The 21,646-nt window shown below is 41.3% G+C and overlaps 1 protein-coding gene across 4 annotated transcripts in view; it reads left to right on the forward strand.

Annotated features, from left to right (window-relative positions):
* DISC1 (DISC1 scaffold protein) overlaps positions 1-21,646 on the forward strand; it is a 425,923-nt gene that overhangs the window by 195,233 nt on the left and 209,044 nt on the right. For all 4 annotated transcript variants that reach the window (XR_009734186.1, XR_009734185.1, XM_061404828.1 and 1 more), the window contains one exon: positions 11,826-12,014. Coding sequence is in view for 2 of the 4 variants with exons in the window: in XM_061404828.1 (XP_061260812.1) it covers positions 11,826-12,014 (189 nt within the window). In the remaining 2 variants the exon portion in view is untranslated. The remainder of the gene's footprint in view (positions 1-11,825; positions 12,015-21,646) is intronic.

The raw sequence follows: 21,646 nt of genomic DNA on the forward strand, positions 1-21,646 counted from the left end.
TTTTTTTATAAGGGATGGGTTGTTATTTTTCAGTCGGGTCCAACTCTTGTGACCCCATAGACAGTAGCCTGCAGGCTCCTCTGTCCATGGGATTTTCCAGGCAAGAATACTGGAGTGGATTACCATTTCTTTCTCCAGAGGATCTTCCCGACTCAGGGATTGAACCTGCATCTCCTGCATTGCAGGCAGAGTTTTTACCACTGAGCCACCAGGGTACTCCTATAAGGGATGTATAAGACTCTTAAAAATGCACAAGCACACGTTATATAAAATAGCTATTTGTGTAGATTGCATTCCCAGTTTCTGTTTAAGCGTTTAGAGATGAGATGTACTCTGGATGCCATGTAATTCTAGCTAGGGTTTCTACAGACTTATGTATCTGGAGATGCTTAGTGAGGGTGTGATCAACCGCTTCCTATGGGGGAAAGAGTGGTATCAGGAGACAAACTGATGTACTCAGAGTAACAACCTAGTCATAGGTAAGAGATTTTTGGAGGATTTTCAGTGGATCATTATCCTTCCTTAATTTGGTAGTTATAAAGGGATATACTTTTCCATTAATCAGTAGGCTGAAAAGACGAGTCTCTGAAAATAGGATCTTACTCTATCATTTGAATAGTACTTAAAGAAAAGGTTTATTTATTTATTGGCTGAGGTGGGTCTTTGTTGCTGTACTTTCTCTAGAAGTTTATCTGTGCAGTTTTCTCATTGTGGTGGCTTCTTACTGTGGATCATGGGCTCAGTAGTTGTAGCCCACAGGCTTAGTTGCCCCGAGGCACGTGGAATCTTCCCGGACAAGGGATTAAACTGGTGTTCCCTGCATTCTTAACCACTGGACCACCAGGGAAGCCCCTGAACACTGCTTTGGAACATTCCTCTGCATTTATTATTTTTTTTTTTTTTCACATCAGCTCTATCAGGTAGGAGGGAGAAACACTGTGATCCCGAGGAACAAAGGGAGAGGTTGAGGCCCTGGAATGTGTCCTGTGGTTAAATTAACCCCATTAACTGAGTGGTGCTAGATCAGGGCAAGTGTCCAGGTGTGATATATGGATTTTTAACCCAGTTATGTAATGACACCATGTTTTATAAGTTGAATGAATCTGTAGCGCATCAACTCCAGAAGAATCATAAAAATTTAATGAAAAGGTATAATAATTACATGTATGGGTTTTAAATGGCATTTTAAGAAGGAATACAATAATTGGCAGCTTCTGCTCTTCAGATCATTAAACAACTAATGTTGGCAGCTAACGAGCAATTTGGTGCCTGGCGCAGTGATGCGTGTCATTTACAGCCCGTAGAACACGCGGGCGCGCATGTGGGGCTCGGCTCTCAACAGCTTCACATTCCATTTCCTTTGAATTATGGCCCCATTTGCTAAGAGGAAAAAAGATTGAATACAATCTTGCTTCTGAATTAGGGTTTTTGCCTTTCTTAATCAATGCATCTTTCTCAAGAATACAGGTGGATGTGTCTCTATTAAGCCCAGAGGAGGAGATGCATCATTTGGGCAGCAGAGAAACCCTCTCTCAAATGTGAATTATCTCCTGTTTAGGATCCAGGGAAAATTCTTAAGATGGTATCTTGCACAGAGGGCCTGAGTTTTCTGTGTAGTTTTTAGGTCAGCTGAGAAATTGATGAGAACTGATTGGATGAGGGATTCCCTGAGTTAACTGGGGTGGGAACACACTCCCCACATCCTATTTCCTGGACACTCTTGAGCCCCTTGGTGAACAGCCCTTTCAGTCCATGAACTGCCCTGTGGGTTGGATTGGTGACAGATGATCATCATTAACTTCTGTGGTGGTATTGGTTTAGTCTCTAAGTCCCACTCTTTGCAACCCTATGGACTGTAGCCCACCATGCTCCTCTGTCCATGGGATTTTCCCAGCAAGAATACTGGTGTGGATTGACATTTCTTCCAGGGATCTTCCTGACCGAGGGATCAAACCCACGTCTCTTGTATCTCCTGTATTGGTGGGCAGATTCTTTACCGCTGAGCCACCAGGGAAGCCCCTTAACTTCTGTACATAATGCAGTTTCCATTTCCTTTTGAGCTGTGCTCCACAGGAGGGAGGATCAAGGGAGGAAGAGGTATTCTCCTTAGGATGCTGGCAGGTCTGTTTTTATATAGTCAAAATAGCAAACCCTCACTCTGTTAGACAAAAGCACAAACATCTCCAAGAGAGGCCTTTCTCTTTTTTTTTTAGTACATAATTTTAAACTTTCTTTTCTTTTTTTTTTTTTACAACAGTTTTATTTATTTTTTAATTTTATTTTATTTTTAAACTTTACAATATTGTATTAGTTTTGCCAAATATCGAAATGAATCCGCCACAGGTATACCCACATTCCCCATCATGAACCCTCCTCCCATCTCCCTCCCCTACCCTCTCTCTGGGTCATCCCAGTGCACCAGCCCCAAGCATCCAGTACTGTGCATTGAACCTGGACTGGCGACTCGTTTCATACATGATATTATACATGTTTCAATGCTATTCTCCCAAATCTCCCCACCCTCTCCCTCTCCCACAGAGTCCATAAGACTGATCTATACACCGGTGTCTCTTTTGCTGTCTCGTACACAGGGTTATTGTTACCATCTTTCTAAATTCCATATATATGCGTTAGTGTACTGTATTGGTGTTTTTCTTTCTGGCTTACTTCACTCTGTATAATAGGTTCCAGTTTCATCCATCTCATTAGAACCGATTCACATGTATTCTTTTCAATGGCTGAGTAATACTCCATTGTGTATATGTACCATAGCTTTCTTATCCATTCATCTGCTGATGGGCATCTAGGTTGCTTCCATGTCCTGGCTATTATAAACAGTGCTGCGATGAACATTGGGGTACACATGTCTCTTTCCCTTCTGGTTTCCTCAGTGTGTATGCCCAGCAGTGGGATTGCTGGATCATAAGGCAGTTCTATTTCCAGTTTTTTTAAGGAATCTCCACACTGTTCTCCATAGTGACTGTACTAGGCCTTTCTCTATTTTAGGATCTCTATGAGAATGCTGGGACAATGCTCACAGGTTCTTAGAAGCCCTACTGAATGAGAGGAACTTATGGGATACCATTAGGTTCTTAGAGGGCCTTTTGTCTGTCTGAAAGCTTCTAGATCTCCCATCCTGGTTTTGATCAATGGACTGAGGATTTCTCTTGATTTAAGAATCATTTGCTCTCTGCAGAGAGAGGGAATAATAAAAATACACTGGTTAGATACAATGGTGGGCTGAAATCTTTCTTGTTTTATGTGCGTGTGTGCTAGTCAAGGCTATGGTTTTTCCAGTGGTCATGTATGGATGTGAGAGTTGGATTATGAAGAAGGCTGAGTGCCGAAGAATCGATGCTTTTGAACTGTGGTGTTGGAGAAGACTCTTGAGAGTCCCTTGGAGAGATCCAACCAGTCCGTTCTGAAGATCAGCCCTGGGATTTCTTTGGAAGGAATGATGCTAAAGCTGAAACTCCAGTACTTTGGCCACCTCATGCAAAGAGTTGACTCATTGGAAAAGACTCTGATGCTGGGAGGGATTGGGGGCAGGAGGAGGAGGGGACGACAGAGGATGAGATGGCTGGATGGCTTCACTGACTCGATGGACGTGAGTCTGAGTGAACTCCGGGAGTTGGTGATGGACAGGGAGACCTGGTGTGCTGCGATTCATGGGGTCGCAAAGAGTCGGACACGACTGAGCGACTGAACTGAACTGAACTGAACTGTGCTTGCTTAGTCGCTCAGTTGTGTCCCACTCTTTGCAATCCCAGGACTGTAGCCCGCCAAGCTTTTCTATCCATGGGATTTCCTAGGCAAGAATACCGGAGTGGGTTGCCACTTCCTTCTTCAAGGGATCTTCCTGACCCAGGGATTGAACCCGCATCTCCTGTATTGGCAGGCAGATCCTTTACCACTGTGTGATTTGGAGGGAAATAGGAACATTCTTAGAAATAAAATTAGTTTTTCTAGGTAAATACAAAATATTTGCTTCTTTCTAAAAAAGTTCATGGTTTTGATCAATGGCTGGGGGATCTGATAGACTCAGTAAAGATTTTTCAAAGATGATGTTTATCTAAGGTGGAAATAGAGACCTACCAAATGAGAAGAAGGAAAGTGTATTGTTGAAACCTTAATAGCAAGGGAGTCAACCACCATCACTTATGTTGTGGCAGAAACTCCAAGGCAGACAGAGGAGTGGGAAAGCTTTGCAGTAGAAAGAAAAGGAGGTTCCAGTAATGACTGGAAGCTGTTGGCCTTGGGGAAGCTGGGGGTGAGGTCACTAGAGCACCCAGTGTGATTGCTTAGGGGAGCATATTTGGCTTTCTCTGATTGGTCCTAAGCTGGAAGCAGGGACAAAGGTTAGGGAAGCTGTTATTAATCAAGTGCTGGCTATTTAGGGCTGGTTGTTACAGAAGCTGTTGTTTAGCTTCGTGAACTGTGGTTAGAGAAAGCGTCTGCCTGCCTACAAGTCTGCCTTACAGCTGGCTGGCCTCCTCTGCTGGTTACTGTATATAGGGGTGTGTTTCCTCGGTACACTGCTGCAGGCTGGGATTCTATTCTAAGTATGATCTGGCCACTGTCTATCTGTATACTTTGTCTCTCTCCAGGCAGCTCATTTTCTCAAGCTAGCTGAAGCAGTCTATGTTTTATGTATTAATAAAATCCTGTGTTACATAATTCTGTTCCCTGCGTCTTCTCTATGCAATGTGGCCATTTCCAAAATGTTTGATGTGCAGAACCAGTCACGGAACTTGGCTCACAGAAGATGCTTTTCAGTGTCTCAGGAAATCATGGTGGCTGGAAGAAAGAAACAAAGCCAGAAGAAAATAGCAGATTCTAGCTGAAGGAGCTACCACGGATAGGGGGATGGGTGCAGTTGGCTGGTGCTTGATTGTGGCCTTGACCATTGCTGAGGGCAGTGCCTAGAAGGCAGAGGGTGTGGACTTGAACTTGGAATTCCTCAAAAGATCTGGTGTCATACCAGAGAAGAGATGCAGGATTCTATTAGTTAAGGGTTTATGTTCAACACTGGCTTTATTTCTTTTTCCCTAGTCAAGTATAGCTCAAATTTGGGTCGGTAGAAGAGGATGGGAAGACAGGGAACCCTGGCATGCTGTAGTCCATGGGGTCACAAAGAGTCAGACACAACTGAGCGACTGAACTGAACTGAACTGAAGAGGATAGTTTTAGGAGAATCATCACAAATGAAGACACATTTGGCCCAGCGAGTACCATGCGTGTGCACATCCCCGTGGGCGGATGTCATTGTGAGGCCTGGGCACTGACCGAGTGAAATGGCCCCTCTGAGCACAGGATTCAACCCGGCTTCTTGTGGTTCCCTCCCTTTATGAATGAGTTGTGGCCATGTGTCTACCAAGTCCCTTACTGAACTATATTTGGTAGAATGAGCACCTACCATGAGGTTGGAAGAACCAAGTTCAACTTCAGTAATCTAATGTGACATCTTCAAATTCCAAAGCTTTGTGACATTGAGAGAGAGTCACTCTCTGGGTCTCCGTTTCTTCAACTAGAAAGCAAAGACAATTATTACAAGAGCCCCTTCCTGGAATTTTGGGAAGACTAAAGGAGAATTTATCCATGAGCTCTGTAATCTATGAGACTTAAGTAATGACCTCAGAAAGTGACTTGCAGATATCATGAAGCAGAGAAGAGTAAATATTTGAATTCAGAGACACTCAGGATGTAGTTAGAGAGAACAGAATGGATGACATCAGTTTCAGCTTTGGCATACACCTAGAAGTTTTTAGTTGTGTTATTTGTAGAATAAAATATTTTGACAGGTGCTTTAAAAAAACCCACTTGAAGGCCCATGTGCGGTTCCCTTGCTGCAGAGCAGGTGGGCATGTGTGCAACTTGATGCCAAAGCATATACGCACCCCTAAGATTCCAGGCTTTCCCCATGGCTCAGTGGTAAAAGAATCCACCTGCAGTGCAGGAGATGCAGGCGATCCAGGTTCGATACTCGGGCTGGGAAAATCTCTTGGAGGAGAGCATGGCAACCCTTTCCAGTATCCTTGCCTGGAGAATCCCGTGGACAGAGGAGCCTGGTGGGCTACAGTCCATGGGATTGCAAAGAGTCATACACAGCTTAAGCGACTGTGCTTAAGTCATACACAGCACAGAGATTCCCCTTGGCTTTAGGGAAGGCCCATCAGGGTGATGGAGACTGGGGTCACTGGGTTGCTGATGGGACTTTCAAGGATCAACATTTATTTTTTTAAATTTTCATCTAAAAACTCTGGCCAGTTTCAGCAATCAGGGAGGGCTGCCTCAAGCCAGATTCACCTCCTGGGCTTGGATCTGAAGCCAAAATGCTTAGGAAATATTAACCGAAGGCACTGTCATGCTTTCTCATGGCATGGGTTTTGATATTGACTGTCTCTTTGGGAATTCACACTCTTTCTGTGTATATCAAACTTCCATGTCACTCTGCATTTTCCCAAGCCATACCCCTTCAGATCAAGGAAGGTTCCTAATTAGTGATTGCTCCCATGTTTTATTAAGGCCTTGTTCTCTAGAGCTGGTGATGAGTTGCAGGAGGGCCTGGTGATGTATTTCTAGGAAACCTTCCGTACTGGCACTCACTCCATCTCTGTAGTCTCTTCCTGTTTGTTTTGAGAGGTCTTCTCTCTGAACTATTCTCGGGAGGAAGTTGCACACTTGGCACCTTCTGCCTGGAGTCTCTGGGTCCCAGTTGGTGCTTACCCCACATTTTATTAACTCTGTGGACTTGAGAATATGGCCCAGCAGGATGAGAGTGAGGGTGAGGGTTAGGTCTGGGGTATTTTAGGTTGAGAAGGGAACTTGAAGGTACCCCATGTGCTGGGACTGCATTGTTCATCGGCAACCACACCTCTGGGGCAGGTCCTTTGGCTTTTTTGGGGCCCTTCGTGGGAGGTTTCACCAGCAGTGGCCCTCACTGGTCATTTTTCAGATAAAAGTCATGGATCCAGAAAAGTTTTAATTGTATTTCCATTTACAGCTCAAAACTTGTGGAGTCCAGCCTGCTCTCCTTATCAGGACTTTGGTTTTCCTAAGTGGTCCGAACCCACTGGCTTGACTTTTGGGGCTTCCACTGACTTCTTGGCTGCTCTAGGCTCCACCTCAGTCATATGCCTCCCGCCAAAGATGAGGCTGTTTGCTTAACCAGGTTCCCATTTCTTCTTTGGAAACCTTACATTCTTTCCTGGAGAACCTGCCTCCATCTCCCTTTCTGGAATTTTCTCCCTTCTAAGATCCCGTCTAGTGAATATTTGCCTATATATATATTTTAACCATACATCTTATCCCCCCTCCCCCTCCTTTTTTTTGATATGGACCATTTTTAAAGTCTTTATTGGATTTGTTACAATATTGCTTCTTCTGGTTTTTTTAAAATGTTTTGGTTTTTCAGCCATGAGGCATGTGGGATCTTAACTTCCCACCAGGAATTGAACCCACACCACCTGCATTGGAAGGCGAAGTTTCAACCACTGGGCCATCAGGGAAGTCCCCAGTTTATCCCCTTTATTCAAGATAATTTCCTGGAGAGCAGGGACTGTGCCTTGTGCCTTTCTGTATATGCCTACACAGTGATAGACAATAAATAGTCTCAAAAGATATTTATCCAGTCATGGAATTGGAAACTGGATTTCAGTAACAGAAATGATATTTTTTGGGTATTCAGAATGCCCTAACATGGAAAAAAATTTTGTAACCTTTTCCATATTTATATAATATTGAAATCTGCCTATTAAATAATCAGAATGAAGAAATAAATAGCACAGTCTATTATTCCAGAGACTTCTGGAGTTGTATTTGAGTTGGAAACTTGGCCTGCATTTTACTGGCATGGACCCTTCAGCAAGATATTTAATTCTCTAGATTTCACTTTTCTCCACTGTAAAACAGAGATAACAACATGTATTTTAGTGAACATAAAATGAGCCATTATTTTATATAGTACTAAGAAAGAAAAATTGCTGTCAATTAAACAATGATGCAATGCTTTCTGTGGCTTAGACTTTTTATTTTATACTTATTGAAATAGCCCTTTTAGATGTACTTAAGCTTTTGAAAAGTCACATACTACTCTTTAAAAAGAAAAATATAAGGGCAATGAATTGGTTAAGGTTTTTCTAAAATGTTTCATATTCAGACTGAGTGTCCTGATACACAGTTTGACTCAAGTCAAGACTCCTGTTTCTCCACACATTATCATCCTCCGCATCAGTGAGGCTATTGGTGATGTAACTTTTTTCCTCCAAGAGTGAACTATTTTCTATAGGATTTTCTGCCAAGCTGCTTACACCATTCTTCAAGTTTTAAATGCTGGTGCCTTCCTGATCTTACAAATCTATGTCAACAGTTAGGACTCAAATGGTCCTTGATGTGATAGGTGGACCATAAAGAAGGCTGAGTGCCAAAGAATTGATGCTTTTGAACTGTGGTGCTGGAGAAGAGTCTTGAGACTCCCTTGGACTGCAAGGCAATCAAACTAGTCAATCCTAAAGGAAATCAAACCCGAGTATTCACTGGAAGGGCTAAAGCTGAAGCTTCAATATTTTGGTTACTTTATGCTAAGAGCTGACTCATTGGAAAAGACCCTGATTCTGGGAAAGATTGAGGGCAGGAGGAGAGGGGATGGCAGAGAATGAGATGGTTAGATAGTATCAAAACTCAGTGAATGTTAATTTGAGCAAACTCCATGAGATAGTGGAGGACAGAGGAGCCTGGCTGCTGTTAATGGGGTTGCAAAGAGTCAGACACAACTGACTGAGCACATTCTAGAATTGAATATCATCAGAATCATGTAGGGTACACTCTTTTGTGTCTTTTTTTGATCTACTTCCATGTCACTGCATGTATGAAGAGTTCATGCCTTTTTTCTTGGAGAGTGGCCTTCCCGTGTGTAGATGTATCACTTTTTCTGCATTCTCCAATTGATGGATGTTTCGGTTGTCTTCAGTTTGGGGCTGTGAGTAAAGCGACTGTGAACATCTGAGTCCAGAATTTTTGCTTATGTGTTTCATTGCTCTTGGGTAAATTCCTAGCAGCGGAATTGCTGGATCACAGGATAGGTGTATGTTAAGGTTATAAGAGGAGAAGGCAATGGCACCCCACTCTAGTACTCTTGCCTGGAAAATCCCATGGATGGAGGAGCCTGGTAGGCTGCAGTCCATGGGGTCACTAAGAGGCAGGCACGACTGAGCGACTTCACTCTCACTTTTCACTTTCATGCATTGGAGAAGGAAATGAAAACCCACTCCAGTGTTCTTGCCTGGAGAATCCCAGGGATGGCGGAGCCTGGTGGGCTGCTGTCTATGGGGTGACACAGAGTCGGACACGACTACAGCGACTTAGCAGCAGCAGCAGCAAGGTAATAAGAAGCTGGCAGAACCTTTCTCAAAGTGGTTGTACATTTCAATCTCCACCATGTGGGACATTTCCAGTAGCTGGTTGTCCTTGTTAACTGGTTTCAGTCCAGTTAATCTGAGCCACCTGATTGGTTTTGCAGTGGAATCTCTACAGCTTTAATGCGCATTCTTCTGGCAACACTTTTTCATGTGCTTCTTGGCCATGTGTATATCTTTGTAATGTGTCTGTGGCATCATTTGTCCACTTTCCAGTCAGGTTATTTGTGGTTTAATTATTGAGTTGCAGGACTCAAGTCCTTCATCAGATATATGTATTGTAAATATTTTCTCCCTGTCTGTGGCTTGCCTATGCATCTTCTTAATGGCATTTTTTGAGAAGTAGAGGTTTTTAATTTTGATGAAATCCATTTATCCATTTTTTCTTTTATAATTAATATTTTCTGTGTCCTTTCTAAAATTTTTGCTGACTCCAAAGTTAGACAGATATTCTTCTATATCTTCTAGAAGCTTTACAGGTTTCACTTCTTCATTTAGGTTTATGATCCATCTCTAATTAAATTCTGTGTATGGTTTGAGGTATGTATTAAGGTTACTGTTTTCCCCAGGTAGGTAGCTACTTGTTCCAGTATCCACTGAAAACACTCCTTTTTCCTCATTGACTTGCTTTGACACTTCGGTTGAACATCACTTAACTCTGTGAGTGTGGGTCCACTTCTAGACTGTTTGTTCTGTTCCATAGAGCTGTTTGTCTGTCTCTATGTCAGTACCATACTGTCTGCGTTTAATGTAACTTCAGTGTTAATAAGAAATCAAGTAGCAGATGTCCTCTAACTCTGTTCTACCTTTTAATGATTGTTTTGGTTTAGAATTTCCTTGTACATTTTAGAATTGCTATTGCTATTGCTAAGTCACTTCAGTCGTGTCCGACTCTGTGGGACCCCATAGACAGCAGCCCACCAGGCTTCCCCGTTCCTGGGTTCTCCAGGCAAGAATACTGGAGTGGGTTGCCATTTCCTTCTCCAAAGCATGAAAATGAAAAGTGAGAGTGAAGTCGCTCAGTCGTGTCTGACCTTCAGCGACCCCATGGACTGCAGCCTTCCAGGCTCCTCCATCCATGGGATTTTCCAGGCAAGAGTACTGGAGTGGGGTGCCATTGCCTTCTCCGCATTTTAGAATAAGTTCTTCAATTTCTACAAAAGACTCATATAAGGTTTTGATTGAAATTGTATTGAATCAATAGATCAATTTGAGGAAAATGAAAATCATAACAAAATTCAGTTTTAATATATGTATATATGATATGTCTTTCTAATTATTTAAGTCTTCCTTAGATCTCTCAGAAGCTTCAAAATGGTTTTCTGTGTAGAAGTTTTCTCATGTTTCTTTAAATTTATCCCTAAGTATTTTGAGTTTTAAAATATACATAGTATTTTAAATTGTTTGCTGCTGGTATTTAGAAATACAGTTAATTTCCATGTATTGACCTGGATTCTTTCACCCCTGATAAATTCAATGTGCTATATATTTTGCTTAGAATTTTATAGAATTTCAAGTTTATTTTTGCAGTCATCTCTAATGCAGGTATTAGCACAATCATATTCTGTAAGAAGTTTGCCCTGAAATTCCATATGCTATGTTTTTTTTTTTTTTTTTTGCTCCAGGTCATACAGTTTGAGTTACCAGGGGAGTATGATTTGAATTTCAGTCTACTTTGACTCCACGGCCCATTCCCTTTCCACCCTACTGTAATATTTCACCTCTTTGACATTTGGATGTTTGAATGGAGTGATACCATGTAGCTTCCCTGGGTTTCACTGGGACATTTTGGTGTCATTGTGTTTCAGAAGGACATGAATGAATCAATGGAACCTCTAAAACAAAATACAATGAGAAAAGGTGAAAAAGTGACTAGAAGTTTTCCTAGTTTAAAAGGACTGTCAGCATGCTTCCAGATTCATCCACAGAAGACCGTTCATGCAGTTACACAGAGCTGCAAATTTCAGTTTCCTTACCTCACATGATTATTGTTGTTCAGTTGCTCAGTCATGCCCGACTCTTAGCGGCCCCATGGACTGCAGCATGCCAGGCTTTCCTGTCTTTCACTGTGTCCTGGAGTTTGCTCAAACTCATGTCCATTGAGTTGGTGATGCTATCCAACCATCTCATCCTCTGTCGCCCCCTCCCCTCTTGCCCTCAGTCTTTGCCAGCATCAGGGTCTTTTCCAATGAGTCAGTTCTTCACATCAGGTGGCCAAAGTATTGGAGCTTCAGCTTCAGCATCAGTCCTTCCAATGAGTATTCAGGGTTGATTTCCTTTAGGATTGACAGGTTTGATCTCCTTGCAGTCCACGGGACTCTCACTGTTAGTACATGTGAGCTATGGCTGCGTCTTCTGCATGTAGGGATGCTCTAATGCTTGTTTTCCCTCCTCTCCCACAATGCACTGCAGGAAACCATTTCTGTACAGCCAAGGAGCTCACAGAGGAGATCAGATCATTAACACTGGAGAGGGAAGCGCTGGAGGGACTTCTTCACAAGCTGTTGGTACTGAGTTCCAGGAACGTCCAAAAGCTGGGAAGTGTGAAAGAAGATTACAGCAGACTCAGGCAAGAACTGGACCAGGGGAGAGCTGCTTATGGTAAGTGGTCACACGGTTGCCCGATGAAATATGTGTGCTATTTATTGTACTGGTTCACATGTACCCTTCACTGTGACGGCTGTCCTGGAGCCACACAGGATATTTTTGGCAGGAGCCCTAGAAAATAGGGCACCATTTCTTCAGCGTTTGTTTTGCTATCAATCTGATGCCTTTTCATTTCCTGTCTTTCCTCCTCCTCTACTCTGTTTGCTAATGGCCTTGTGATTGCTTGAAGCAATCTCCGCCTTGGCACAGGTCTTGAGAATTCTCTGGTTGACAATTATCTCCCTTTTGTTCCTTGGCTCAGCCTCCTGGCTTCCACAATCGTACATGAAAGCAGGCTGGCTTTGGGAAAACCAAGGAAAGACCATTGAGTGCCTCTTCTTTGTGGGCTTTTCTGAGAGCTGCCCACAAAGAAGAGGCAGATGCAGAAGATGCTGCCTTGGCCAAAGTATCCATTTGTTGGAGGAGTCAAACTATTCTTGTGGTCTTTTCTTGTCTAGTTGTTAACAGTAAATGAGGTCACCTTGAAGTTTCACTCTGAGGGATAATTTCGGAAGATTGCGGTTTAGCCCAAATTAATAAAGTCAAATCTGTTTCTTAAAAAAAAAGTAGTAAAGAATTTCTGATGATTCAGTTTCTAATATACACAATGAAATCATAGGGAGAAAATTTATATTTAAAATACAATAGATGCTGAAACCTGTTTCTTCACCAGTAAAATGAGATGATAGATTATCCATCTCATAAGCTGGTTAAGTGATACAGATTAATTGCATTAATTATTAAGATCCTGAGATTGTGTGTGTGTGCATACACCTTTGCCCTTCCCTTGGGAACTAGAGGTTGTTGGAAGGCAAAGTTCATACATAGTAAATCATATTTCCTAAATAAATGTTTGCTAGAAAAATGAATGACGTATACCTGTGGTGGATTCATTTTGATATTTGGCAAAACTAATACAATTATGTAAAGTTTAAAAATAAAATAAAATTAAAAAAAAAGAAAAATGAATGACTTTATACTAATAAAGAACTGTATTTACAAAGTATTCTTGTTTGAAAAGAAACAAGAATGAAGGTATTAGGTAGCCAGATTTGAAATAAGGCCACCCTGGTGGCTCACACAGTAAAGATTCCCCCTGCAATGCAGGAGACCTGAGTTTGATCCCTGGGTTGGGATGATCCCCGTGGAGGAGGGAATGGCTACCCACTCCAAAATTTTTGCCTGGAGAATTCCATGGACAGAGGGGCTCATTGGTTACACTCCATGGGGTTGCAGAGTCAGATGTGACTGAGTGACTGACACTTTTAACACACTTACTTGAAAATACTCCACAAACTGAAGTAAATGAAGATTAGTATTTAAAACCAAACAAATATGAAATCAGCTAGAAGAAATAGGTGTGTCATTTCACTGCTAATACATTTTGTTTTAAAGGCTTACTAAATTTTGTAGAGAGAGGTTCCTTCGTAGTTAACTGAACGACAGGTGCGACTGTCAACCACTACTGTGTCTTCTCAGCCGTGGACACCTCTAAGTTGGCCTTATCTTTTTTTCACTTTGGCAGGTCAGAGCTTTGTTTTTTGCCAAATAAGTAAACTAGAGACTATGCATTTGAGCCTTAGTATATAACTATAGTCCTGAGAAATGACAACATGTTCCTCCAAGATGTAATGCTGCAGTTTATTATGTTATTGTAGGTCTAATTTTGTAGTTAAATAAATTTTGCTATAAATTTTTATAAATTTGTTTTAAATTTTTAAAAATATAAACAAGGAAAACTATGAGATGTCGTGTGTTACCATCATAAGACTTTTGGCACAAAATAGGAAATTTATATTGCGGAGAAAAGATGAAAACAAATTTGGACAAATTTAGTTCAGCAATATTTTATTTTTTTAAAAAAACTTTATTGAAGTACAGTTGATTTACAGTGTTGTGTTAATTTCTGCTCTACAGCAAAGTGACTCAGATATATATATATATATATATATATATATATATATGTACATTTTTCATATTCCTTTCCATTATGGTTGTCACAGGATACTGAATAAAGTTCTCTGTGCTATACAGCAGGATCTTTGTATCCATCCTATATATAATAGGATGCAGCAATATTTTCATTTGAACAGTTAAGCTCTTGAAAGCCATTAATATCTCTTTTTTTTTAGGGGAAAAAAAAAAAAGCCATGCGGTACTTTTTGAATCTCATCATTGTCACTTGACTAAGTATTTTCAAAATGATGAATAAAACATAAACAAATGGAATGAGAGATTGTTACCGTGGATGATTCTAAATTGCAGATGGCTCATTACTGTTGTGAAGGCATTCTTTATGTTTCACACTTGGATTTTGCTGGATCAGCTACCCTTTCCCTGTGCTTTGTGTGTGTGTGTGTGCGCATGCACTCGGTTGTATTCGGCTCTTTGAGACCCTGTGGACTGTAGCCACCAGGCTCCTCTGTCCATGGGATTTTCCAGGCAAGAATACTGCAGTGGGTTGTCATTTCCTTCTCCAGGGAATCTTCCTGACCCAGGGATAGAACCTGCATCTTCCGCAGCTCCTGCTTTGGCAGGTGGATTCTTTACCACTGAGCCACCTGGGTATCCCTTCCTTGTGTTTTATAGGCTAAAGCTAATTTTTAGGCAATCTGAGGTGACTTGGTATTAGGTGAACCAAACTAATCATCTTGGGGTGGTGAGAGTGTGAGAGACAAAGAAATAAATTCTTAGTAAAGTGAAGCTTTTATCCGTTGATATGATATTAAACTAGACCAACGTCCATATTCTGTTATTTGTTGGGTCTGAGAGTTAAAAATCTGGAGTGAGCTCTGTGCTCAAGTTTAAATGTAGAGCAAATGCAAAGAAGTAAGGTGCTTCTGCACATTACTGAGTGGTTGGATGGCATCCCCGACTAAATGCATGCAAGCTCCGGGAGTTGGTGATGGACAGGGCAGCCTGATGTACTGTAGTCCGTGAGGTCGCAAAGAGCTGGACGCAACTGAGCGACTGAACTAAATAATGTGCTGCTTCAGGTATTACCATGAGCTGACTCTTGTTAATCTTAGAGAAAACATCCTAAAATAAGACTATTAAAAAAATGAGCAATGTGTAGTGTTCTTAAAAACAGATATTTATTTAAATTTTTTTCTAGATGTTATTTCCTATTTTATTTCTTTTTTATTAAAAAATTTTTTTTACAAGTATGTTGGTTTCTGCCATATAACAATCAACCATAATTATACATGTATCCCCTTCCTTTTGAGCCTCCGTCCCCTCCCCCATCCCACCCCTCTAGGTCATCACAGAGTGCCAGGCTGGGCTCCCTGTGTCATACAGCATCTTTTCACCAGCTGTCTCTTTTACACAGGACAGTGTGTATATATGCTGATGCTACTTTCTCCATTCATCCCACTATCTCCCTCCCCCACTATGTCCACAAGGCCATTCACTACATCTGCGTCTCTGTTCCTTCCCTGCAAATTGGTTCATCAGTACCAGACCTTGGATCTTTTTTTCTTTCAAATGTTTAAAATTCATCTTCCAGTCTAATTAAGGCAGTGATAAAGTTTGCTAGTTTTTCATGGAGGATGCTTGAGTTGTCTGAGTTGGCTATACAGATTGGGGCGGCAGCAGACAGAACAATGTGATGAGAAGGACTGAAATATGCCAAAGTACTTGGGGGCAGGGGAGGCAGAAATCATCATGAATCTATTGACTTTTGACTCAGTGACACAGAGTCTGTTTAAAGAGGGGAGGAATACCCTGGGTGCTTATACCCCATCAGTGGTTCTTAGGACTTCAGGAGAATGCATTTGAAGTCTGAGCAGTTGTAGGGGCAGTAAATAGATTAAATCTATCTTTCAACCTCTGAATACTTGTGGAAATTAACTATAGACCTTTAATTATTGTGGATTTCAGTGTTTTTTTTTTTCCTAAGGGAGAGTGGTATGAAAAAGAATAAGTAACACTTTTAAGTTTGCTACATGTTTTTCAGAAAAAAAGACAACCCTGGGATTTACAGAATGGTGTTTCCCTCTCTTGTGTATAAGTTGGTAATCTGTATTGTCCTTTATTAATATTGTTGATTTCATACTGTAACTTGGATATAAAGGAAGCAGACGTCAAGGGGAGAGATTTAATCACAGAATAATCAGGGCCAGAATTTTAAATAGGACATCATTAGCATGTTAATGAATTTTCCCACTTTATGCCAGCTGCCCGAGTAGAAAAGATACTGCAGATGTAGCCCAAAAATCCAGCAGCGTCTGTGTCCCAGTGAGCTGTCAGGAATCCACGTAGGATCTGTGAAATGCATCAAAGAATTCTCAGTGCGGGTGTCAAATGGTGTTTTTTTTTCTGGGAGTGATGGCTGGCTGTGTCCAGCCTAAAGTCTCATCTGTTTGCCTTTCAGTGAGTCTGGAGGAAGTGGAAGTCAGATAAGGGGCAGTTTTTAAAGGTGGTGAAGTGGAAGTGGCTCAACTTTTCAATTATGATTTGGGTCTAATATCTACTTTTTCCTTTAGGCTAGAAAGGCCACATTCACATAATCCTACCCTTCTTCTTGGACTACCTCCTAATAGGTAATAAAAGGAAGTTTGATGCCATTCAGTGAGATACTAGTTTTTTAACTCTTTTTTTTTTTAGTTTTTTTAACTCTTTAGTCCACTGGTGAAACATCTTTTGTAAATCACTTTAAGAAAAAACTTTTGGTTTAGAGATCATGTGATTTAGCAGGTTTTGCGTATATAGGCAGTCACTCCTATTCCACATTTATTATCTATATTTAGGTGAAATTTTCAAGAAAAATTAGAATGGGGAATAAAGTCTGTCTTTTGGGGGGGTGGTTGGGGAAGAAATGGAAAACTGGAATTTATATAAATATACATCAAAGATAGACACAACAAAATTAACAAATATAATGGAAGAGTTGAGACAGAAGAAAATGCAAGTGATGAGTGTTAATTATTTTGGTTGAGAATATGATGTGATCAAGAACTTCCTAGAAGCCAGAGCAAAAAAGACCGATAAAGCATCATCTGTCCTCCTCAAAAGTAGCTTAAAGCATGACGTTTTCAGGAACATGGAGTGGTGTTAAATTCTTAAAGATGATTTTTTTTTGAGAGTGTAATGGAAAGTCTTCATGAATAGATTTACAGCAAATGAAACAGCATGCATGGCCGTTACCAACCATTTCTGACAAAAAAAAAAAAAAAAAAAAATAGCAGATGAAAGCAGTAGCTCATGGGAAGACTGTGAAACTACACAGACTTCAGATCTGTGAGTTTGTACATTTTTTTCCACAAAAAGATCCAGTTATTCAGCAGATTTTTGGGGGAGTCAAAATTTCCTTCAAATTTTAAGTTCCTCCAAATGTTAAGAAACTCTGTTAACGTATAATTAGATGGAAGTCAATTAGGGAGGCCTCAGGCTAATTGAGTTTAAATATAGAATCTTCCAGTGATGTGACATCACTGGTTCTAAGCCCCTAGAACCTAAAGGGGTGTTAGAGACCCCTTGTGTAGATGAACCAAGGGGATTTCTCGGTGGGCCAGGTGGTAAAGAACCCACCTTCCAGTGCAGGAGACGCAACAGATGCCAATTCGATCCCTGGGTCAGGAAAGACCCCCTAGAGAAGGAAATGGCAACCCCCTCCAATACGGTTGCCTGGAAAACTCCATGAACAGAGGAGCCTAGTGGGCTACAGTCCATGAGGTAGCAGAGAGTCAGACATGACTGAGCGACCTCAGCTATTTATCTGGGAACCAGATGAATGTTGCAGGTTCTAGGTGAAGGAACTTAGATTGTTATATGGCAAGTATTTTATTAATATCTGCCTCTCTAACTGGAAATCTTTATTGTTTAGATCAAATATATGTATAATACGAACATTTTGGAGAAAACCTTTAAAATTTGAAAATTTCTTTTCTCAGGTGTCTTGTGAGCTGAGCTTTCACATCTCTAATCATCTTATTAAATTATCAGAACCCCAATTAAATTTACATTTTCAATTTTTAGTTTCTCTCTATAGTTTTCTTCTTTCCAGTTTATTCCTGCATCACTGTGAGTATGGTTATTTCCCTTCAGACTCTCTTGCTGTGAAATTCCAAGCTTGAAATTCGTGATTAATTTCCTTCCTCTTTTATTAAATAATCATGATAATTCCTTTGGGAGGCATCTCCACAACAGTGCAAAAAGCCTGTGTTAGTTGGTGGGTGGCCTCCGTTCAGTTCTGTTGCTTCTTTATCATCTGTGTCTCATCTGGCACGTGTGGCGTCACAGTGTGAGGTTGGATGAATAAATTCTTTCTGCTTCCCAGGTGCTTGATGTAAGTCACAGCAAAGCCAGATGTCTACGTTTCATTTCCATCCACCCCTCCGTCATTTAAACTCTTTTATTTAAGTATAGTTGATTTACGATGTTGTATTAATTTTTGCTATATAGCAAGTGATCCAGTTATGCATATATGTATTCTTTTTTATATCTTTCCATTATGGTTTATTATACAGTAGGACCTGTCGTTTATCCATTCTGTACGTAGAACCTTACCTCTGCTAACCCTAACCTCCCCTCCATCCCTCTCCCAACCCCCTCCCACTTGTCAACCACACATCTGTTCTCTAAGTCCATGATTCTGTTTCTGTTTTACAGGTAAGTTCATATCCTGTTTTAGATTTCACACTAAGTGATATTACATGGGATTTGTCTTTCTCTGTCTGGATTACTTCACTTAGTATGATAATCTCTAGTATCATTTGAAAATAAAGTGAAAGTGAAAGTTGCTTCATTGTGTCCGACTGTTTGCGACCCCATGGACTATGCAGTCCATGAAATTCTCCAGGCCAGAATACTGGAGTGGGTAGCTTTTCCCTTCTGCAGAGGATCTTCCCAACTCAGGGATCAAACTCAGGTCTCCTGCATTGCAGGTGGATTCTTTACCATCTTAGCCACCAGGGAAGCCCAGGAATACTGGAGTGGGTAGCCTATCCCTTCTCCAGGGGATTTCCCCAACCCAGGAATCGAACCGGGGTCTCCTTCATTGCAGGCAGATTCTTTACCATCTGAGCCACCAGGGAAGCCCAAGAATACTGGAATGGATAGCCTGTCCTTTCTCCAGGGGATTTCCCCAACCCAGGAATCGAACCGGGGTCTCCTTCATTGCAGGTGGATTCTTTACCAGCTGAGCTATCAGGGAAGCCCCTAGTAAAGACTTTGTGTTCCAGAATGAATCATACAATTCCTGCAAGAGGTGAAATCACTGGTTACTCTAGTCCATTCTGGTCTTGAATTCCCAGGATTCCTTCCAATTTTGTTCCTTTTTTTAAAGAAAAATTGGCTTTCAAGTATTTTTTTAAATTGTGGTAAAAGTCACATATATAAAATATACCATTTCAACCATATTTAACTGTACCATTCAGTGGCACTACGTTTATTTACATTGTTGTGCAGCTTCTCATCATCGTCCATCTCTTGAATTTCTTACCTTCCTAAACTGAAACTCCCTGTTCTCCCATTAAGCACTAACTCCCCATACCCATTCCCCACCCTTTGGCCCCTGGCATCTACCAATGTACTTTCTGATTCTATGAATTTGACTATTCTATGTGTCTCATGTAACTGGAATCCAACAGTATTTGTCTGGACCTAATGTCCACTTCTGATTTATTTTTTCTATTTTTATCCATGCAGTTAGTTTTAGAAATCCTTACTGAGGCTACTCCCTTTTCTACATGTCTCTCCATTTGCTTTTTCCCCAAAGATTCATTTGTTTATTTTTGGCTGTGGTGGGTTTCGTTGCTGTGTGTGCAGGCTTTCTCTAGTTGCAGTGCAGGGGTCTGTTCTCTGGTTGCGGTACCCCGGCTTCTCACAGTGGTGGCTTGTTGAGAAGCAAGTGCTCTAGAGTGCTGGGGCTTCAGTCATTGCAGCACTGAAGTAGGCTAAGCAGTTGTGGCAAATGGGCTTAGTTGCTCCGTGACACGTGGGATCTTCCTGGACCAGGAACCAAACCAGTATGCCTTGCATTGCAAGGCAGATTCTTAACCACTGGATCACCAGGAAAGCCCCTCCATTTATTTTTTATACACCCCTAACAATATTCCCTCAACAGAGCCCCTACGTGGAATAGAGTGACAATTTTAACAGTATTTCATACCCAATTGCAACAGGCAGTTTTTCGACATGCCGATTTGTTTGGAGCAGGAAATTGGTTCTATGTTATAAGTGGCTCCATGTGAATCTTAAAAGTACTTGACAAGTGTTCTGCTTTCTTTCTGGAACATTCTTATCAACCAGTGCCTATGTTAGTCTCTGTCTACATTTCACTTGGACTCAGGGCTTTTGATGACCTTGGTGTGTGCACACACATGCACACGCATACACACCCTCCTGAAAATTAAGCTAAAAGTGGTGGTAAGCAGGATGCCACAGTTCCTGGCGGAGAGCCCCTTGGCCAGGGTTGAGGGAGGCGTTATTCATTGTGTGGGGCTGTACCCTGACTTGCAGAATGCTTCTCATCCTTCAGTACTGTCTTTTGTATATTGCTTCTTCCCACACCTGTTTTTAAATGTTCTTGGGTGGGAGTTTCCAGTAGTCATGTATGGATGTGAGAGTTGGACTATAAAGAAAGCTGAGCACTGAAGAATGGATGCTTTTGAAATGTGGTGTTGGAGAAGACTCTTGAGAGTCTCTTGGATGCAAGGAGATCCAACCAGTCCATCCTAAAGGAAATCAGTCCTGAATATTTGTTGGAAGGACTGATGCTGAAGCTGAAGCTCCAATACTTTGGCCACCTGATGCGAAAAGATTGAAGACCGTGATGCTGGGAAAGATTGAAGGTGGGAGGAGAAGGGGATGACAGGGGATGAGGTGGTTGGATGGCATCACCAACTCAGTGGACATGAGTTTTGAGTAAACTCCAGGAGTTGGTGATGGACAGGGAGGCCTGGCGTCCTGCAGTCCATGGGGTCACAAAGAGTCAGACATGACTGAGTGACTGAACTGAACTGAGTGGGAGTGGTAGCACCCTCAGTTACCTGAACAACTTCAGCATTATGTTATGATCTGAAAATAGAATATTATTGTCATGATTATTAGAACTTAATTGAAATGATTGGAATTTAATTCTCTACATATTATCCTTAATGTAGAACCTTATAGGTTTAAAAATGAATTCTTTTGGGGTTTCTCCTTCCTGTGATCTTTATTGTATGTATTTAGCATGTATTTATTAGATCCCTTGCTGTGTGCACAGAGTAGCTATAGCTTTAATGGATGTGATATGTTCTTTGAAAGGAAGGGATGATTCCCTGTATGTTGTCACTTTCTCTTCAGTAACAAATGTTAGTTTCTCTTCTTTTGGGCTAAGGCTGCACATGCATTTGGTTGTCTGATCCTCTGGACACTTGTACAGCTGGCCCAGCACCATCTGTTTCACAGATGAAGATGCTAAGACTCAGGAAGGATGGGAGTCTTGTCTGAAGTCACATGGATGGGAGGGGTCAGGGCTAGGATTTGAATCCCTTTATATTGTGATTTCACCTTTTATGTAGATTTATATTCTTTATGAACCTGATTCCTAACATGAGGTCTTTCCACCCTCCCTTACCACCGGCTTACTACCCTTATTG

This window comes from Bos javanicus, chromosome 28 (genome assembly GCF_032452875.1).
Source record: "Bos javanicus breed banteng chromosome 28, ARS-OSU_banteng_1.0, whole genome shotgun sequence".
NCBI lineage: Eukaryota > Metazoa > Chordata > Mammalia > Artiodactyla > Bovidae > Bos > Bos javanicus.